Source organism: Lagopus muta, chromosome 15 (genome assembly GCF_023343835.1).
Source record: "Lagopus muta isolate bLagMut1 chromosome 15, bLagMut1 primary, whole genome shotgun sequence".
Classification (NCBI taxonomy): Eukaryota; Metazoa; Chordata; class Aves; order Galliformes; family Phasianidae; genus Lagopus; species Lagopus muta.
In genome coordinates this window covers 5,283,302-5,302,981 of record NC_064447.1, presented here as the reverse complement: position 1 = coordinate 5,302,981, position 19,680 = coordinate 5,283,302, and the positions used below count along the sequence as shown (strand labels likewise).

Below are 19,680 nucleotides of genomic sequence, written 5' to 3'. Positions count from 1 at the left end.
AGCAGGAACTGGAAATCCTCTGTGGTGCAAGAAGCTGTCTTAGATTAACTCACACTTTTCCAATAGTGATGACCAGTGTGCACCCTGTGTCAAGTACCAGCACCCATCCAATCTTTGAAGACCTGTTCAAGCCACCTCATCCTTGCTGCTGTACATGAACGTATTTCACCCACCTTTACTTAATGAGTCACATTAGCTGATACATTTCCCCCCTACACACTCATTTCCTTGTCTTAAATTTCGTAAGTAACTGCAGTCTGAATACATTAACGGAATGAACAGTGTTATAATGTTGCTATTCTATCAAGAAATCCTTCTGTTTTTTTTCCCCCCCCATTAGAATTGCTGATGAGAGTGCTCTATCCCTGCCACAGCCCAGGGCCACGTCTCAGTAAGCAGGGGATCAGTTGGCAGGAAAGGGGAGAGGCAGGAGAGCCCTGTGGCTCTGCCACCTCCTGTGGCAGCTGTGCCTCAGAGGGGATTCCCAGCCCTGCCTGTGTCCTGGGGAAGGAGCCAACCACCCCACGCCAAGGACAGAAAGAGCAAGGTAGGCAGATGTGCTGAAAATGATTAATTGGTCATTGTTAATTGTTTTGTGGGAAAGGGGAGAGAGACAGCTCAGAGTACGGAGAGATGCTGGAACCTCTCTTGTCTCTAGCAGTTGGTGAAAAAAGCAGCAGGCAAAATCTCATTTCCTGACTGTGACACATGCACATTTACTCATACAGAGTCCTCTGAACTCAGAATTCAGTATTGAAAACCAACCTTGTGACTGTGGACATGTACTGTTGCTATTTTCCATATGTTGTGCACATATGTTTAGGAAGAGGATTGAGAGAGGGCGGAGGAAGAGAGGCAGCTCATGACTAGTGACTTTTGAGGTAAGCACAGGTGTAATCCCAGCCTGGGTGACTGGAGGAACTGCTCTGAGCCATGCTCACTTACATAGTGTTTTCCCTTCATACTCTTCCACCTACAAAGAAATCATTCTGGTGACACAAGGAAAACAGAAAAGATTTCAAACTTTTTACATTTTACAAGATTTATAATTAATATTTTAAGCAAGAGAAGTTATCAGTCCCTTGACTGTTTATCTTATGAAGGGATAAGATTTTCTGTAGAACAGAAGTAGGCACAGAGGTAAGACGCTTGGGAAGCAAACTGTGGTTGACATGAAAAGCTGATTACTTCATGTTGCACAAGCTCCACTCGATCCTCAAGATCACACGCTCCTTACTGTGTCAGTACTGCTTATTTTTCTGCATGAAAAAGAAAAGCCTAGTTGCTATCTGTTTGCAGCAGTTTTAATCCAAGTTTCACAACACTGCTTTTTATGTGATTATGGATGGCCAACAGACAGCATGCTTGTCTCCTGTAAATGTTAGCTTTGTAATGATATGAGGATATGCTTTGTCTGGTATCTCTGAGTGGGGAAAAAAAACCCTGCAATAATTCTGTGCCTAAGCTATCTTTTTGAAACCGTGCTCTGAAGTATTGCAGCTTAATATCAGCAGGGAAAATTGTGCACAAATGGAAGCACTGCTAAAGCTGATTCCAGGATTCTGTCCCTTAAGAGAACTGTTAAAGGAAACATATTGGCTGGTGCTTTTGACTCAGTTGAGATGGTGAGGTGATTGAGAAATCATCTGATAATTTGGAGAAACCAGAAGAATCAAAGTTGATGTTGGGCATAAATTGATGCACCTCATTTTGTTTTAAATGCTCTTATGAGGGTCATGAGAAGTACTTGTGGCCCAGCTTCTTGCTTTTTGTAACTGGTACTGACCTCTGGTGACAACACTGGATGAAGGCAGCTGCCCTGCCCTGCCATCATTCAGTCGTTCTCATGTTCCTGTTAAGGTCTATTGCAATTAACTGAGAATCTCACCACTCCAGTACTGTGTCATCAGCTGTCTTGCTGCAGTTTCTACTTCAGGCTTAACTCTGGCAGAATACACAGCTCTGGTTCATGCAGATGTGAAACATGTCCTAATGATTCTAATGCAGAACATATGCATGTGCTTTCTCATCAGCTTGCAGCTATGTTCTTCATCCTTCCTCACTGCAAAACTTAGGAAGATTTACCAGGATTCTTATGAAAAGTCATCAGACTTTACCAACCTCTCTGGCCTTTCTTTAACATGATTTTCTCACATCATAAGATGGTTTGGGTTGAGAAGAGACCTTGCAGCCCATGCAGTTCCAATCCCCTGCCCTGGACTGGCTGCCCCCCACCAGCTCAGGCTGCCAGGACCCCAACAGCCTGGCCTGGGGCACCTGCAGGGATGGGGCACCCACAGCTCTGGGCAGCAGTGCCAGGGCCTCACCACCCACACAGCAAAACATTTCTTCCCTATATCCAATCTGAATCTCCTCTCTCTCAGTTTAGAACTGTTCCTTCTTGTCCTGTCACCACAAGCACTGGTAAAAAGTCCATCTCCAACCTTGTTGCCTTTACCCCAAAAGATCCCAGGTCTCTCCAGAGCCTTCTCTTCTCTAGATATTCAATACAGCTCTTTCAGCTTTCAGCTTGCTACGGGCATTTTATAGTTTGACAAACAAGCTGAAGGCCAAGCACGTTCTCCTCCTTGTCTGTTCCCGGAGGAAACTTCACCTGTCCGATCGGGTGCTTTGTGTGCGCCCCCCGGGAGCAAGGAGGTTGTTGGGAGAGGGCAAAGAAAGCGAGAAGAAAGGCACGAAGCTGCTGGCTCCGGTCCGAGCGGACCGCCGCGCGCCTCTCCCTGCAGCAGCCGCGTTCCTGCTGCCGGCTCGGGGCGGAGCGGGGCTCTGGGGCTGGGCCCTCCCACCGCCTTATAGCGCGCGGCCGCCGGGCCGAGCCGGCGCCGCCTGTCTGCTGGCCGAGCCGAGCCGAGTCCTCCGTGCGAGGTGAGCGGGCGGGGCGACCCGCGGGGGCTTCGGCCGGGGCCGGCGCTCGGGGCCGGCGGGAGCTGCGGGCGCTGCGGGCGGGCTGCTCGGTGCTCCTGTTGCTGCTGCTCGCGTTTCGGCGGGGCACCGCGGAGAGCTGGGGCCGGTTGTGCCTGCCGGAGAGGGGCCCGGCTCAGCCTCGCCTTCCCCGTGCCGGTGGGTTGGCTTCCCTTAAAGCTAGCTCCTTACTGATTTCTTCACATACATGCGCTTCGTTGTGTTTTTTTCGTTTGTTTTTGTTTTTTACACTTAGGAATTGGGCATGTGCCGTTGTTACAGTCAGAGGTGTTATTTTGTAGGAAGGCAAAGCGAGCAAAGTGAGGGCTTTCTTCCGCCGGGAGGAACTAGCTCCAGCGCTGGGCGCTACGAGGCCCTCCCGAACTTCTCCCGGCTTCGGCTGCGCTGCGGGCGGTGAGCTGAGCTGCAGCTCCTCCGCTCGCTGAGGCTGGATAAAGCCCTTATTTCGTGTTGTTTGTACACGGGGTGTACGTGCGTCTCATTGCTTGCTCTTCGGGAGAAGTCTCCAGGTTTAAGTTTTGGATCTGTGCCCCTGAATTTGGCTTCTAAGAGGGGATTGAAGTTGGTTTGTGATGCTGTTTTTGCTGGAGCCGCAGAGCTACTTCTGAGAAATGTTTGCAGAACCCTCAGTGGTGCTGTGCTCGGTTACCTTGAGAGCCTGAGAAACCTTTGGGGCTGCTGTGACGTGATAGTCCTGATGAATTATTTTGGCGTATTTTATTTTCATTGGTGAGGTTGAAAGGTTGCGGTTTTTTTTTTTTGTTTTTTTTTGTTTTTTTTTTTTAACTGCTGCTGTAAGCATCACCTTCTGACTTCTGCATTGTTTGGCAAACGAGCGAAGGGAGACAGCACGTGGCTCTGGTGAGTGACCCTTTGCAGGAGCGGGGCCATGGCTGACGCTTGTCCTGCAGCCCTGTGTGCATCAGGGCAGCGCAGTGTTGTGCCACTTCTGTCCTCGTGTGACCTGTTCACCTGCTTCTGGCCACATGTACCCTCTGCACGGCCCTGAGCATCTGCTGCTGTAGCTTTCCCATGGCTGTATTTATTTCCATCAGCAACGTCCTCCCTTATTTGCATGCATGTATGCACAGAAGTATCTGCGTGCAAATCACTTGAAAGCAACCTGATAAAGCTGGGTTGTGCAGAGTTCTGTCGTCTTTTATGGCTGTTGCTGTTTGAGTAGAGGTGTACATCTAGTGAAGCCAATCTTTGTGTGCTAGAGGGATTACTATACAAATTGTACAAATACAAATGCATCTAATGCTAGTTAAGCAGCATTATAGCAAACCACTGATGTCTGGTATTACACTGAGTGACATGGGACTGAATGAATGGTGGTGTTGTGTTATTTGTAGGCTGAGATTGCTCTTGGTGCTAAATATTGTCCTGGGGCACATGTCACTGATCTGTGAACAGCGAGTGCTGGAGAGATGAAGGGAGCCTTGGAGGCAGAGGTGCTTGTTGTTAAAAGAACCAGCAGATGTGATCTCTGAGAGGGGACAAGACAACACCGGGCAAGTTAGCACTGAAGTGTGATAACTCGTGTGAAAGTGTGGCAGTGTTTCTGCTTGGGAATGTAAGTGAGCAGTGAGAAACTGACCAACAGTCAGGAAGGCTATGGCTGGGGGGCCTTAAGGGGAAAGCTGTCACTAGTTTTACTTCCCTCTGCTAAAGTTTCTACTGGATAATTGCCTGTGGGAAAGACTCAACAAGGAGTGATGGTAAATTCTGAAAGCATGAAGGAGTGAACGCTGCCATTAGCGAAACTGGATGAGGTAGTAATGCTTCAGACCTGCACTAATAAATATTCTGATGTTGGTGGAGGTCTGCCCCTCACCTGGGGGGTTTCTAAGAGAGTCTAAGGAGAGAGGTGCTTAGTCTGAAAAGTGCAAAACCCCACAGCTTCCTCTTCAGGAGAGCAAGCAATGAGCCCTGTGTGTACTCACCACAACCCTACCCTCAGCTGGGAGCAGAGCTCTGTGCTGTGCAGGGTGGTGGCAATCTCTGGGGAGATGAAAAGAAGTAAATAGCTATGTAGTTCTTTTTGTGTGTGTGAGTATGAAATTTTTGAAAACACCTTCAAATGCTGCTTTTTGCAACAGGTTGTGGTGGAAACTAAACTAAACGGAACTGCTGAAAGACTGGAGAGAAATGAGAGATGCCAAGTGGTGATTTAGATCTGTGTGAAGCGTTATTCCTTGGCGTAGTTCAGCTAAAATGAAAAATAGGAAGCATTAATCTGCCGAACTGCTTTCTGTTTTCTCCCAGGGCAGGTAGAGATGGTTGTTTTGCTTCCATCCGTCTTGGTCTAATATTGTCTTTTCATCATATCCAAGGCGGCCCCCTCCACAGCTCAGCGATCTTAATTTCCTCTGCTCTCTGAGCTGCTTGTTTCCGCTCTCGCTGTTCAGCCGCGCTGTCTCTGGGGGGCTGTGGGGGGGTTCAGAGCCAAGTGAAGCAGCCGTAGCCTTGTGCAGCTTTATGCTCTTCTATAATGTGTTCCTTTGAGCAACCTTTGCTAGCTAGGCACTGAGTTCAGGTCTTTTCTGTGCCTGTTTTCATTATTCACAACAGATGTGTGGATATAGAGTATGTGATACAACCGAGGCTGTGAGGAAGAGCACTGATGAGGCAGTAAGCAGTGCCTGTGCAGCTTTCAGAGGTAGTGCTACACACAGCAGTGTGCAACTCACCCTGCTGCAGCACTGCTTCTTGCAGTCGCCCCTTCCTGAGAACACACAGCTGCCTCTTACTGTGGAGCAGGGCTTTTTGTAAACAAGTGTGAACAAGGTCACTTGGAAAACTTTGCTTTTTCCCCAAGCATTTGGTTAGCAAGAGGAAAAAAAAAAAAAAGGAACAGAAGATGCAGAGGTGGAGCTGCTCTGTCACGTAGTGGCATCTCAAAGCGCTGTCTGAGCTTGGGTGTCAGCTGCAAAGTGCACCTGGGAGAGGAACTGAGATGATGCGTTCTTTCTCTGCGTGGTACAGAAAGGCATTTACTTGCCTTCCACTTCTGTTATCTGTGGGCCACGTGGGATGCATTAAAATGATGCTTGCCTGCTGTGCCCCAGGGAAGCTGTAAAGCATCATGCAAGTCAAGTCTCAGCTTCTTTGGCTTGGCTGTAGAGCTTATGGGTAAATGGGGCGTGCGTTCTGCCCTGGGAGCCTGACCTCATGCTGGTGGAGGGGCTTTAACAGCCTGGAAAGCCTGGCTTCAGCTCTATCAGTTTTCGTTTGAGTGGTTCCTCTGATGCTACAGTTTTACTGTCTGACTGCAGTCCTGCTGTCTGATCTCAGAGGTTTGCTGGTTGGTTGGTTGCCACTGGCTTGAGGCAGTCATACAGCTGCTTTTCTCATTGGGTCAATTTAAGATAAATAATAAGATAACCTGAGACATCCTTTTTAACCAATGATTGAGTTTCTGGGTGCTAATGACCCTAGCATTATGAGATTACTGCATTTACTAATGAAATTTGGAAGATAAATAAGTTCAGTTCCTTATGTCTATTAAAGTTTTTGACCCATTATCCACAGTTTTGGCCTCCTTGGTCCTACTTAACGCTTGTCTTGAATTCCATGTTTCTCCAGGGAGGAGCTGGAGGTGTGGTGATGGACTTGAATGGCGTTTAAATACTACCATGTGTTGAGGATGGGAAATTTAAGTGTGGCCTTTGAATTCCTGTGGGGCTGCTGGGGTAGTAATTCTGCTTGGTACCCTGTGATGGTGTGTTTCACCTAGCAGCTGGCTCTGAGCTGCATCCTGCCTTGAAAAATAATCAGATAATAGAGGGGTAAAGTCACTGAGAGAACAAAGTAACCAGCAGTTACATCTGGGAGTGGCTTTCCACTGAGAACAGTGTGATGGAGGAGGGCTGTATTACAGTACTCTGGAAAAAGCATGTGAGGCTGTGTGTGCTGGACGGCCATTGTCCTTCCACTATGGCTCTGTGCCCGATCCGATCAGATCGCTGTGTGTAAGATAGAGGAAAGCAGAGAACCTTGACCCAACAGTTTCACTTGAATATTAAACAGTGCTGATCCTTTGCCATGCCTCATGGACAGCATATGACTTTGGAAGTAGCAGAGTATTAAGAGCTAAAGCTGATCCCAACAAGAAGAGCAAAGTCCATGCTGGTACAGCTTACAGTGGGAAGTTGCAGGCTTACAGGCAGTGGGGGCTGCCATAAAACTGAGGTAGGAAGCAAAACTGGGTTGAGTGTTTCATGTCTGTGAAGCACAAGGATGGTGTGGTAGGTGCTTCATTGCTTTCCTTGCCTACAGCTCTCAAAAGGCTGTTTACTCCCCTAACTACCAAGGCAAGGAGCAGGGAGGCTTGCAGCAGACCCAGCATTTCTGATGCTCTTCTTGCCCTCCCAGTGCTGCCTGGGGCAGGGAGCTGGAATGTCTCTATTCTGAGTGGTGGTTTTGCCCTTGAAGCCTCTGTGTCTTAAAACCTTTCCAAGGAGCATCGCTTTTCTCAAGTTTTTTTGCCCCTTGCTGTTTTAAGGGCTGCCTAGACACAATCTGTCCAGGAAATAATCATTAAATCTTGCCTTCCAGTTTGGGAGGAATTTATGAGTATACTCACATGCTTGGTTTCTGTTGACCAAGGCACTCTAGCTTTAGGGAAGATAATGTTTTATGAGCTCCTGCTTTTTGGTGGCTGTTTGATGGCTTTCTCTTCATGATACAAGTGCAGAAAGCTGGTCAAAGGCATTTGCTTGTTTTCAGTTATGTCGGCTACTTGATTAAAATAAACCACAGTCGTGATTGCAACTTCTTTACAATTACTTGAAAGAGGAAATGTAACTACTTTAAAAAAAAAAGGGGGGGGGGGGAGGCGGGGAAAAAGCATTTCCTGTTTACAGAATTTATACCTGTTACTTTATTTTAATATATATATATTTTTTTTTAAAGCAGTTTCATTATTTGTATCACTTTGCTCTCTGTGTTGCTGTGGAAAGCGTGTCTGAAAAGTGGCCTTATGCAAGTCTCAAGTTCTGAATGAGTGTACAATTGGTTTCTGTGCAGAGGGGCTGCTGCTGCCTGGGACTCTGGGGGGCTCCAAAAAGCTGGTCTCACAGATGAGTAGTGCAAAGGTTCTAGGTAATTTTTGTCTCCATGTGAATCCATGTGGCTCCTTTCTCTTCCGATTGTTTCTTTTTTCTCCCTTTTATTTTTCTTATCACAAAACTTACGCGAGAAAGATTTCTCTTAGGGTCATGAGATAAGATATATTGTCTTGCACCCACAGCAGCAGTTTCCTTCCCTTTCAAGGAAGGAAGCTGGCTGCTGGAGCCAGCCAGAGCTGCATCTGGCAGAACCATGGCACAGATGCTGCCGGCCCTAGGGCTGTGGGGCTGTTGTACGGCTACCTGTGCTTTCACATATTGGCCTCTCCCACCCTTCCGCCCCTCTGGCTCTTTTGCAGCAAGATTTCTTCTGGAAATCCTCCTGGAGGAGTAAAATAAGAACCAAAGGGGTCGCGCAGCTGTCCTGGCTGTAACTGCTGTAATACAGTGCCGAGTACAATTTCCTATTAAATGTGTACTTTATGTATGTTTCATATATCAGTTTTATCTTAAAAGTTTTTTATATCAGTTTCAAACCTGAAGTACGTACATTCCTCATGATTTGTTTTGTTGCTTCTATCGGTTGATTATTTTATTGATTGATTTTTTTTGCCTTCCCTGGAAAGCATCTGTTGCTTGTTTCCCTGCTTTATCCTGCTTAGCTTTTAAGCGTGAACTCAGTAGGCGTAAATAACACTTGCAGCATCTCTGGTTCTGGACAGCTCTGGCCTGTTCCGCACGTTTCCAGTGCAGCACTGGAGCTGGGGCTCTCGAAATCGGAGCGTGGTAAATAGTTTTATTGATGTGTAAGTAGACACGAAATCCAGGCTCACACACATGGCTCTGCTAGCTCTGCGATTTCGTGGGCATTGAAACAATGCCGTTCCTGTTGCCATTTAACTGACTCTGAACTCTGAGAGCAAATGTGCTGAGCAAGAAAAACTAGTTTTTGCATGCCTGGTAATTGGACTGAAAGCAATCAAACTTCTATAGGTCCATTTTCTCATTAGTCAGATAAGAATGATGCATTACTGAAATAGACCTGCTGGACTGCTGGTATTGTAAAAAGAATTTGAGACTAAAGAGATTTTTCTTTTCTTTCTTTTTCTTTCCCCCTAGGAATCTACTTCCCAAACTGTTGGTCATAGGGATGTGATGGAATTTGTTTAATGTCTGGTTTCTGAAGGATTCACGGTGCTTGCTGACGTGGCTGTTGTTCCTGAAGCAGTTTGGGAGGTTGTGAGCGGTGGGTGTGTGCTGAGCTGTATGCCTGCTCATGCTAACACACATCTGTTTACACCATAGAGAGACGACCTGTTTGTCAACACTGCAGACCACATATGGTTGGTGGCAAGTTGTGTGAGTCACCATTGTTCCGTGGCAGTGGAAGGTACAGCTGTTCCCTGGGGTGCTCCAGCACTGCAGCCAGGTGTGCACAGGGATCCTCCCCTGCTTGGCACTGCTGCAGCCTCACCTTGAGCACTGCGTGCAGTTTGGGCACCACTGTATGAGAAGGACATAAAACTATGAGAGAGAGCATCAAAAGGAGGGCTGCAGAGATGGGAACTGTTCAGATTTCAGAAGCTTTTCCTAAGAAATACAAATCCTTATCTTTTCTCGTGGCTTGGGAGGGCACTTCTGTTAAAATCTGCAGGAAAGGAGCTGACAGCAGTTAAATCGCATGGCACCCAAACTCCCTGAGGCAAGGTGCTATGCTGAAACACTTTTGAGATTGTTTTACTCCTTTGAAGATGCTGAAATAGAGTCCTGCACTTGGAATTAATTCTTTTTGGCAATGTCCTGATAAATTCCTGTTTTCTTGTTTCTGTTGGAGTTGTGCTGGGTACAAGGGGCTGAACATCCCCTGCTACTGCAAGCTTTGCTGGACTGGGCTTTTGGATGAGCAGAAGCTTGCATCTAGTGTGGGGAGCTATACTGTAAGCTGGGTTGAGAAATACAGCAGAGGGAAGGAAAGTAGAAATACAACTGTGAAGTGGGCCAGCGATCTATAAGCTTATACATATATAGCATAAGCCTTGGAAATAGGACACAAGTAGGAATATGTGGGTCGGCATAAGGAAGGACTTCAATGGGAATTGAGACCATTTCATTGCTGGTCAACAGAAACTAAGATTTTTTCACCATTGTGTCACATACGTAGGACTTGCTTTTTTTCCTACGAAATTTCAATAAATTGTGTATTTGTCAGTCACTTATTGATTTTGATGTAGGTTCCAAATGAGGTCTTAATCATAAGCCCTTTGGTTAATTTCTGAGAGACAATTGGAGTATTTTCAGGAGGGATGTTTCAAATGATGTGAAGTATTGCAGGGCAGTGAGACTGGAGGTCAGAACAGTCAGAAGATAGAGCCAGGGCTGAAAGGAGCCTGGTGTCTGTGGGCGCCTTGCGGTATGAGTGTGGTGGCTGAGTTATTGGTGAGTGGCTTCTTTCTCAGCACCCTGTTATTTGCCTCTTGCTGTTGGCAAGATGTTGGCAGATGAATTGTCCTCAGAGGAGAATTTTTTTTTTTCCCTTTGGTAATACTTTAAGGTCTCAAACTTCCGTGATTGTAGACCTTTCTAATGTGATCTGTTTTCTCCTACTAAAATGTTGATTAGGGAGAAAACACAGCGAACTAATTGTTCTGAGAAACACTTGAGCTGCATAAATATTTCAGGGGATTTTAGTAGCCCGGAGATCTCAGAATTGCACATGAGCAAACATACCTATAACTGTGGTTGACTTTCTGTGTTGTGAGGAGGCTGGAAAAGGAAGAGCTCCTCCAAAGTACCTTAGGGTTTATGTTCCTTGCAATTGCATGGTGTTGTGGAAGTCACTTTTGCCTTGTGGATCAATGGTTAGAGGTTGCACATGTTTTAGTGTAACTATTTTCTGCCAAAATGACGTAATTCCTGGAACAAACTCACATGGGATGCACTGACATGGAAGTAATGGCAGGAACAAAGCTTCAGGCTTGCAAAAGCACTAAAGGAAGATTGTGGAGCTCGAGAGCAAGCGCTGGAAGGGACAGTTTGTTCCCTGTTCAGCCGTGTATTGTGCTTCATCTGGGAAATAATGTACGTTCAGTGTGATTGAAGCCTATTTAGCAAGAATAAGTTGATAAATATTAAGTGTTGCCATTTTATCCAAGAACAGAGTTCCCAGTTCTGGCTAATGGTGTGATGAAGGGAGCAGGAGTCTAGTGTGCGAGCAGCGATTCTTTGTTGGAAACCATCAGATGCTGAATAGATAACATCTTGCTCTCGGTCCACATGAAACCACCTAACTCATTGACAAACTGATTTTTTAGAACTATTTGATACTGTGAGGGTTTATTGTCTAAGAAGTAGTAATTGCAGCCATTCAAGTGTGAAGTCACAGGAGCAATTTAGAAATCCTAAGATGTGCTTTAAAAAGCCACGAGGTTTTTCTTTTGTAGTTAGAGATGTAAAAGCAGGGAAAAGAACAGAAAGAAGCTTGTAGCCTGCCCCCCCTTTCTGTCTCTCTCCCATTTGTGTCACCTCTAGTGGAAAATTTAAGGCTTGATTTATGAATAAGCCTGTACTCTTCTCTGTGTGCTCCTCTGAGCTAATGTTGCCCTTTGTTGTATATTATGCCCTTCCCTTTTATTTTCTTATCTTATTTGCTGTTCTCTGTGTTCTGAACTCTGTCCTTTCTTAATGTCTTTATATTCACTGTCAATTAAAGGGAGATTTTTTTCTTTTTCATACGTCGGTTAAGCTGTGGGACTTCTTGCCACAGAATACTGTGGTGTTAAAGGGCTTGGGAAGGGTTTGGCAAAGCTCCTAGTATGTTTTTAAATATCTCTGTACCACCTCTGGCATAGCATTTGTTTAAGCTTTGTGTTATGGGATGTTGGAAAGGTGTTGATAGTAAGTAACCCTGTGTGCTCCCCTTGTATTTCACTCTGACCTAGTCAGACATTATGGCTACTGGTGTCAGACTGGATGAAGTCATCCTGGTGTTCCCCTGTGTCACTGCAGAAGTCTGTGATCTCTCTTCTTGATTACCTTCCCTTTATTATAGCCTGTGTGAGACATGTAAGATTAACTGTCTGAAGAAGCCAGTATATGCTGTTATGTACTTGTGTGGTGTTTTCTGCTCCAGGAGAGGAGTGGTTGGTGCAGGGCTTTCCTGTCCCTGGCAGTGATTTGGCATGCATTTGGGCAATGCTGTGACACCAGCATCACTGCACTGCAACAGAAACCATTGGGGTTATAGACTGACCACATTCCTCCCCAGCTCGTGGTGTCTTAAATTTAATATGTTGTTAATCTGTACACTCTTACTTCAGGCAAAGCCTAGTGAGTGCTATCACCTATGGCAGCTAATGCACTCCAGCTGGGTACAGCTTCCTGTGACGGCTTACAAATAGAAGATTCTGGCTGGCTATTTGTGCTGGGCAGTTGAGAGCAAGAATTTAAAGCAGCATCGGTGGCGGAAAATGTGGGATTTCTAGTAAAATAGGCTCTTGATTCCTCTGCAGTTTTGTTACAGTAAGTCATGGGGTATCACTTGGGGTACAGCTGTCTTTATCACTGTAAACCAGGTGAAACATGCACCTACCTAATCCAGCTTCCTACTCTGTTCCTTAACCTAAATGCATTTATTTTTTTTTTTTTAAATCTGTCTGCTTGCGTGAACAGTGAAAGAAGATGACTCCTCTTTATCAGTGTACTTCATGGGCTGCTGCTGACTTGGTTCCCCTGCCATCCCTTTCTGTGATCTCTGCTGTGCAGTGTGGGTTGGGGCTGCTCCAGCAGTACTGCTCTCAGAGGCATCAAGCTGCTTGGTGGAGGAACACGAAGCAGCCGTGGTGTTTGGGGAAAGGGTGCTTGCTGTTGGGCTGCTTGCAAATAAATTTTGCTGCTTAAACTTTGCCTAGTTCTAATCCAAACTAATCTGCATGCATAGATGAGTGCTAGGAATTTTCTTTGTATTTTATCTGCCTTATAATTAGGCTTTTATTGAATGTGGGGACAGTTGGGTGGTGTCCTGGTCTCCAACTGTGGCCTGCTAAGAGCATAATGTTTGTACAGTAATCCTTTCTGTTGACACATCACATGCGTGTTGCAAGTGTTCCAAGTTTTAATGTTAATTGAAATGCCAGTATTAATTGTGGAAAGTTGCTCGTAAGCAAACTCAGCTGGAAGGAGAAACTTTCTGCGCCCTTGGTCCCTCACATTCATCAGAGCAAGGCAGTGGGAGGAGTGGGAGTGTGCATGCCTTCGGTGTGTGAGAGCAAGGGACATGCTGCTGGGGATTCTGCCCTGGAGCAGGATTGTTCTCAGAAGCGTTCAGTGTGTTGTGATGCCGGTAGTGTGAGAAGGGATCGTTCACAGAGAGACATGGCAGGGTGACAGGCTCCAGGAAACCTGGTCTGGCTTTTTCCTAGTGATTCCTTTGCTCAAAAGAACCTAGGTTTCCTTGGTAGCATGATGGTACTGCTCAGAATGTTTAAATTCCCCCAAATTTGATGTATTTTTAGTGGTATGGGGCAGTCTTAAAAAAGGACAGAAGAACAATGTGTAAATGTGTAGGGAAGTGATGACACTTGCATGTCACCCACCGTAATCTATGTTTTAGTGTGGTGCATTCCTACAGTGCTTAAAATAAATCTGTGTTGGTCAAAGTTGCTTGAACTGTGTGTTGAAATAAATAGGTGAAGGCAGTGTGTGGTTGGAGTACTCTGAAGTGCAGCGCCTGGAAATGTCACTGCCTGCCATCACACTGCCTTCAGTGTGGAAGGAATGAAAATACTTCACAGGCTCAAGGAGAAGAGATCCTGCCCTGATTGCCTCCTCTGTCAGAGCTGCATCTCGCTCAGCTGCTGGGGTGGGGCAGGTAGAAGAGCTGTCTGAGAGCTGATCTTGCTTTGCAGAGCTCGGCTCAGAGCCAAGGGCAAGGTCAGAAAAACCTTTGAAAAAATTCTCACTAGCTGTATTTGGAAGGTGAGACCTGCACAAGTGAGGCAGGCTGGGAGGACTCGGGTGTGGGTGTTGATTTTTGGTGTTTGCTGGCGCTTCCCTGCGTGCGCACAGCCTCGCGTCTGCTCAGTGGTGCACAGAAGTGGGGCTGGCACTTCTGCTCCTCCAGGAGGAGTGCTGTCAAGTGAATCTGTGTGTGAGCAACAGTGCAGTAAAATAGCCAGTCACTTCGGAAAGCCGCAGGCTTCCTGTGGCTGCTCAGGCCTCTGCCCTGCTCTCTGTTGGGCAGCAGCCTCCATGTATCTGCCCTGCAGAGTTGCTGTCACATCTGGGCTGGTGTGACAGAAGGTACCAGGCTGTTTGGCTGCTGCGGCCATGGGCAGTGAACAGAAAGGGCGTTTTGCAGTGCAATGGTACTGCATGTTCCACACGACGTTTTACTTTATATCTGAAGAGCAGAGGGCACAAAAATAACCTAAATGAGAACAATAACCTAAATTAGCACTCTTCTAAATCCATTTAACCTGTTTTGTTGTAAATATTTCTGTGTTTTAAAGAAAAAGAAAGAAAATTCTGCCTCTCTGCCCTTCTTTCAGGATAGGGATGGGCAGCGCTTTGTGTTTGGCTTGACTGCTGGTGCAGATGAGTGCAGAGCTCTGCGCTTCGCTTGTCACCTGGTGGTTTATATTTAGAGGAGAGAAAGTGCGTTTCTGTGAAAGCTGCTTGTTCAATTGTGCAAAAGCTCAAGTCAGATGCTGAGTTATCAGAATGAGGCTTGAATCATTTGAAATCGTTTAAATTTTAATCATTTAGCTTTTCATTTTTTTTTCCTGTGACCTATTAGAGTTGTAGTCCTGCCAGTTCAAAACATGCACTCCTTGAAAGCAGGCTGCCCAGTGCAGAGGCCTTCCCAAATCAGAGACTTCCTCGCAGTGCTCACTGCAGCAGGCCTTGTTGAAGAAGGCTTGGAAAATCACATCCCTTTGGTGTTATTTTGGTCTTAACTGAATGTTGTCCGTGATGCTGGGCAGAGCATTAGCTAGTGGATTGTAAATGCCATCCATATTTGGACAATTTAAAGCCATGTTTTTGTTTCCATCTCTGTTCTACTTAAGAGGAGGGTGGAAAGCTTAAGCTGGTGCGTGAACATGACTATCCACTTCTACCTTCTCAGAGCCCTCAACAATTAAACACAAATGCCTTTGTTCCCCGGTGACTTCATTCTTAAAAGACCTTTTTAATTTTACTCATTAGTTTCAGGAGGGAATAATGAAAATCTGTCATTGTCAAGAAGGCTGCATCTCTAATGTGTGAGTGAGCTGCTCCATAATTCATGGGCAGGAGAGCATGGGTGTGGAAAGGACGGTGCAAAATGGAGATGAGATTTCAGTTCAGTGAGTCTTGGACCTAAAGACAGCTTTTCTATTCTTCATGATATTTTCTTGACCTGTATTACTACACATTTTGCTAACTCATCCAGATATTTTTAGATTTTCTAATTTAAGAACGTGCCGAATTATTGGTTATTTTTGTAATACTTGTTCTGCCTTTTGGTGATGGAAGGGAGTTTGCTCACCAGAGCAATGCTGATTTATTTCTCTTCCATCTGTCCCTTTGTGTACTTGTAAGCTATGCATACTTGTGTGCAGAAGTGCTGCTGTTTCTCATCATTCCCTCTCTTCTCATAGATTCCTTGAGATTTTTCTTGTGTGATGAGCCGTGTATCACTGTTGGTGTGCTGAGAAGGGGTCCTATACTGTAGGACATGATTGAGAGCAAATCTGTCTCATTCTATGTTGAGTCTGAATGCAAACACAGAGTTGTTGCAGAAATTTTGTAGCAGGCTTGAATCCACCGAAGCACACTGTGCTGTCTGCAGGCCAGAGGGATTCATGCAGTCAGCCATCACCTTCCAGCTCTACTGTTTTTGCACACATTCCCATCCTTGACAGAGTAAACTGTATGACTCTGCCTGAAGTGAATCAAGGAGCACACGTGATTTTCATCTTCTAGTTGAGCTAAAGATGTTATAAGCTCTAAAAGGTGTGCTAATAGCCAAGCAGCAGCCACAGTGAATGAAGCCAGCACTGGTCACTGCATAGTGAAAATAATTCCCAGCAGTGAAGATGTAGCCTTTATTTCTGCATTTCTTTTTGTGATATTTCTTTCTTGTAGCATGTGTTTGTGTACAGGTGCAGGAAGCTCCACTGTGCTGTCAAACCCAATCTGTCTGGGGCATGCCAATGCCTGATGTTGAGGCTGATCTCAGCACTGGAGCCATTGCTGCGTGTGAGCAAAGTAAACTCTAAAACATCTTGTGTTAGTTATGAAGTGATCTGCTTTTGATGAAGCTGCCTTGTTCAAGTTCAAAGGCTGTCAACTTTGTACGAAGAGAATTGAACTCGTTGAGTTTCTTAGAAGGGTAGGAAGGATGACACAGGGAACTACTGACTATGCTGGGGAGAATCATGGAGCAGATTTTCCTGGAAGCTATGTAAAGGCATATGGAAGAGAGGAAAGTGATATAGGATAACCATCATGGCTTCACCAAAGGCAAGTCCTGCCATACCAACCTAGTGACCTTCTGTGATGGCATAACTACATCAATGGACAAGGGGAGATCCACTGATGTTACCTATCTGGACTTCACTAAAACCTTTGATACAGTTCCTTACAGTATTCTCCTCTCCAAATTAGTAAGATATAGATTTGATGGGTGAACTGTTTAATGGACAAGGAACTGGCTGCAAGTTCATACTTGGAGAGCAGTGCTCAATGGCTCAGTGTCTGGATGGAGATCAGTGATGAGTGCTGTCCCTCAGGGGGGTCAGTACTGGGACCTGTACTCTTCAATATCTTCATCAATTACATCAAGAGGGATTGAGTACACCCTTAGCAAGCTGGGGGACACCAGATTGTGTGGTGTTTGACACACCCAAGGATGGGATGCCATCCAGAGAGACTTAGGCTCAAGCAGTGCCCCCAAGAGAGCTTCATGAGGTGCAACAAAGCCAAATGCAAGGCCTTGCGTGCATCTGGTTTGTGGCAACCATCACTGTCAGTGCAAGCTGGGGGACAAAAGGATTGAGCACAGCCTTCTCAAACAGGGCTTGCGAGTCCTGGTGGATGGCAAGCTGGGCATGAGGCAGCAGTGTGCCCTCACAGCCCAGAAAGCCAACTGTCTTTTGGGCTCTATCAAAAGAAGGGTGGCCAGCAGGTTGAAGAAGGTGATCTTGCCCCTTTGCTCTGCACTGGTGAGCCCCCACCTGGAGTATTGCATCCAAATGTGGAGTCAGTACAGGACAGGCATGGATCTATTGGAGCACATCCAGAAGAGGGCCACAAAAATGATCCAAGGGATGGAATACCTCCCTATGAGGACAGATGGAGAGCGGGGGCTGTTCAGCCTGGAGAAGAGAAGGCTCCAGGGAGACCTGAGAGTGGCTTTCAGAACCTGAAGGGGAGGCTGAAGGGAACCAGTTTTGTTTGTTTGTTTGCTTGTTTTAGAGGGATCTGCTGTGATAAGACGAGGGGAAATAGTTTCAAACTAAAGGAGGGGAGATTTTGATGGGGTGCAAGAAAAAAGCTCTTTATTATCAGAGTGGTGAAGCACTGGCACAAGTTGCCAAAGAGGTGGTGAGTGCCCCGTCCCCAGAGATGTTCAAGGTCGGGCTGGACCAGGCTGTGAGCAACCTAATGGAACTGTTGGTGTTCCTGTTCCTTGCAGGAGGGTTGGACTAAATGACCTTTAAAGACCTTCCAACTCAAACGATTCTATGAAACAGCAGGAGTTTTTGGTTAAACTATGTCCATATGTACTTCGACAGGAAATGAGTCATATTCTTGCAAAATCATAAGCTGAAGAATTTGTGCCTTTTGTATGAAAATTTCCATTTGTGGGTAAGTCGGATCTCCTTCTCTCTCTAGGTTTTTCTCAGGCATCAGGAATGTCTTCTGAGCCTGCTGCATCTGCTTCGGAGCAGTCCCCCTCCTCTCTGCACTCGTCCAGTTCTCTTCATCTGCCTGAAAGCCGCAGGACGAGAGATCGCTCCCCATCTCCCATGAGGGGGTACCTCATCCCCAGCCCCCTGCCCACGCGGCGCACCAGGACGTATTCAGCGTGAGTATTGGGAAACCTGCACTTAGTGGGGACAGCCAAGTGACTGCGTGTGGGCAGATTGATCAGCCACCCACTTAGGTGGAGCGAGGTTGAGTTTGTTGTATCTGGAAAGTGCTTTGGTCTTTACTGTTATCTTTTCCCCTTAAAATCTCATGGGATTAGAATTTTATTAGTCTTAAATTGCTTCTAGTTTTCTATAGTCTGCTTGGATAAAGAAAGTTGGAAGTATTTCCCTCTCTTTAAGACCAGATTGGTACTATTAAGTAGTTGCTGCTGAGGAATATACTGGCTGTGTAGTGAATGTGTTATTTGAACCATTGTGCCCGTTTGCTTGGAGTGCTGCAGCTGAACCTTCTGCATCCGTGCTCAGCAATGAACTGCTCTTTGTGCTCTATTTCCCAGAACTGTGAGAGCATCAGAGGGTCCCATCTACAAAGGCGTCTGTAAATGTTTCTGTCGCTCTAAAGGCCATGGCTTCATTTCCCCTGCAGATGGAGGGCCTGACATCTTCGTACACATTTCTGAGTAAGTTGCTGCTGAGAAAGCTGGTGTCTCAGTTTTTTCTTGATTACTTAATGCTTTAGATATATCACATTCTAAGGGCGTCAGGCTATGAACTGTCCTTAATACCAAGCAGTTACGCAGATGTTACAGAAAAAGAAGATAATTTACCTCTGCCAGTATTACTATAAATCTGTTGAGAACTAGTAGATCATTCTATCAGTCTACTAGAATAAGCTGTTTTGCCTCAACCTTTTCTCTGCTAGGGGGTTTGTTAGTAGCTCTGCTTTTTTCCCTTGAACTCATGAAGATCTGTTGTATCTGAATATACCTTTTGATGAATCAAATGAATTGAGCTTTTCAAGTCTGTATTTTTTTTCTCTCCAGTCTAAAACACTTTCCAGTTTCTTTTCTAAGTGTGCTGCAGCCTTTAAAAGTTACTAAAAAAAAAAAAAAAAGGGGGGGGGGGGGTAAATATAGTTGTGTGGATGTATTTTCAGTACGTAGAGATAGGAATCTTCTTCCATACTTCTGCTGCTTCTCTTTCTATACATCCCATAATCGCATTAGCCCTTCTTGTCCTTAGTCTCTTGCTGACTTGCTTATCTGCTCTGACCTCTGCATCTGCAGCATCAGGGTTTGGTGCAATCCCAGTTGCAGTCTGTCATCTTCTGGCAGCAGGGTTTGTGTTCCTGGCTCCCAGATACATGACTTCATATTCTGTTGCACTGCAGCACATTTGATTTGAATAGGCCCCGCTTGCCAAGGGATCCAGATCACTCTGACTGTCTTCATTATTTATTGCTTGATTGATCTCCAAGTTTATATTTGTTTCTAGATGGGGTTGTTGACCAGCATGGGGGTTGAAACTGGCCTATGTTAAGATTACTTTTCTCCTTCAATTACTTATCTTTTTATTTATCAGTGTTTAGTCTAGCTATTGCTTACAGTGTTGAAGCTATGTAACCCTCATTTGTTTTCTTTGGAGTGGTTGTCCAGTGGTAAGTCAATAAGAGCCTTACCAAATTAGCTCAGGTGCCCTCAGTTATCTTTTCTGCCCATGCAGTTAACTCATCTCCTTTGAGAATGAGCACG

At 45.7% G+C, this 19,680-nt stretch overlaps 1 protein-coding gene across 5 annotated transcripts in view; it reads left to right on the top strand.

The window, feature by feature from the left end:
* Window positions 1-19,680, top strand: part of CARHSP1 (calcium regulated heat stable protein 1) — a 65,096-nt gene that overhangs the window by 35,950 nt on the left and 9,466 nt on the right. For 3 of the 5 annotated variants that reach the window (XM_048962135.1, XM_048962134.1, XM_048962136.1), the window contains 3 exons: window positions 341-547; window positions 17,892-18,084; window positions 18,487-18,609. In XM_048962135.1, coding sequence (XP_048818092.1) covers window positions 341-547; window positions 17,892-18,084; window positions 18,487-18,609 — 523 coding nt within the window. The remainder of the gene's footprint in view (window positions 1-340; window positions 548-17,891; window positions 18,085-18,486; window positions 18,610-19,680) is intronic. The other 2 variants (XM_048962137.1, XM_048962138.1) reach the window with 1 other exon arrangement.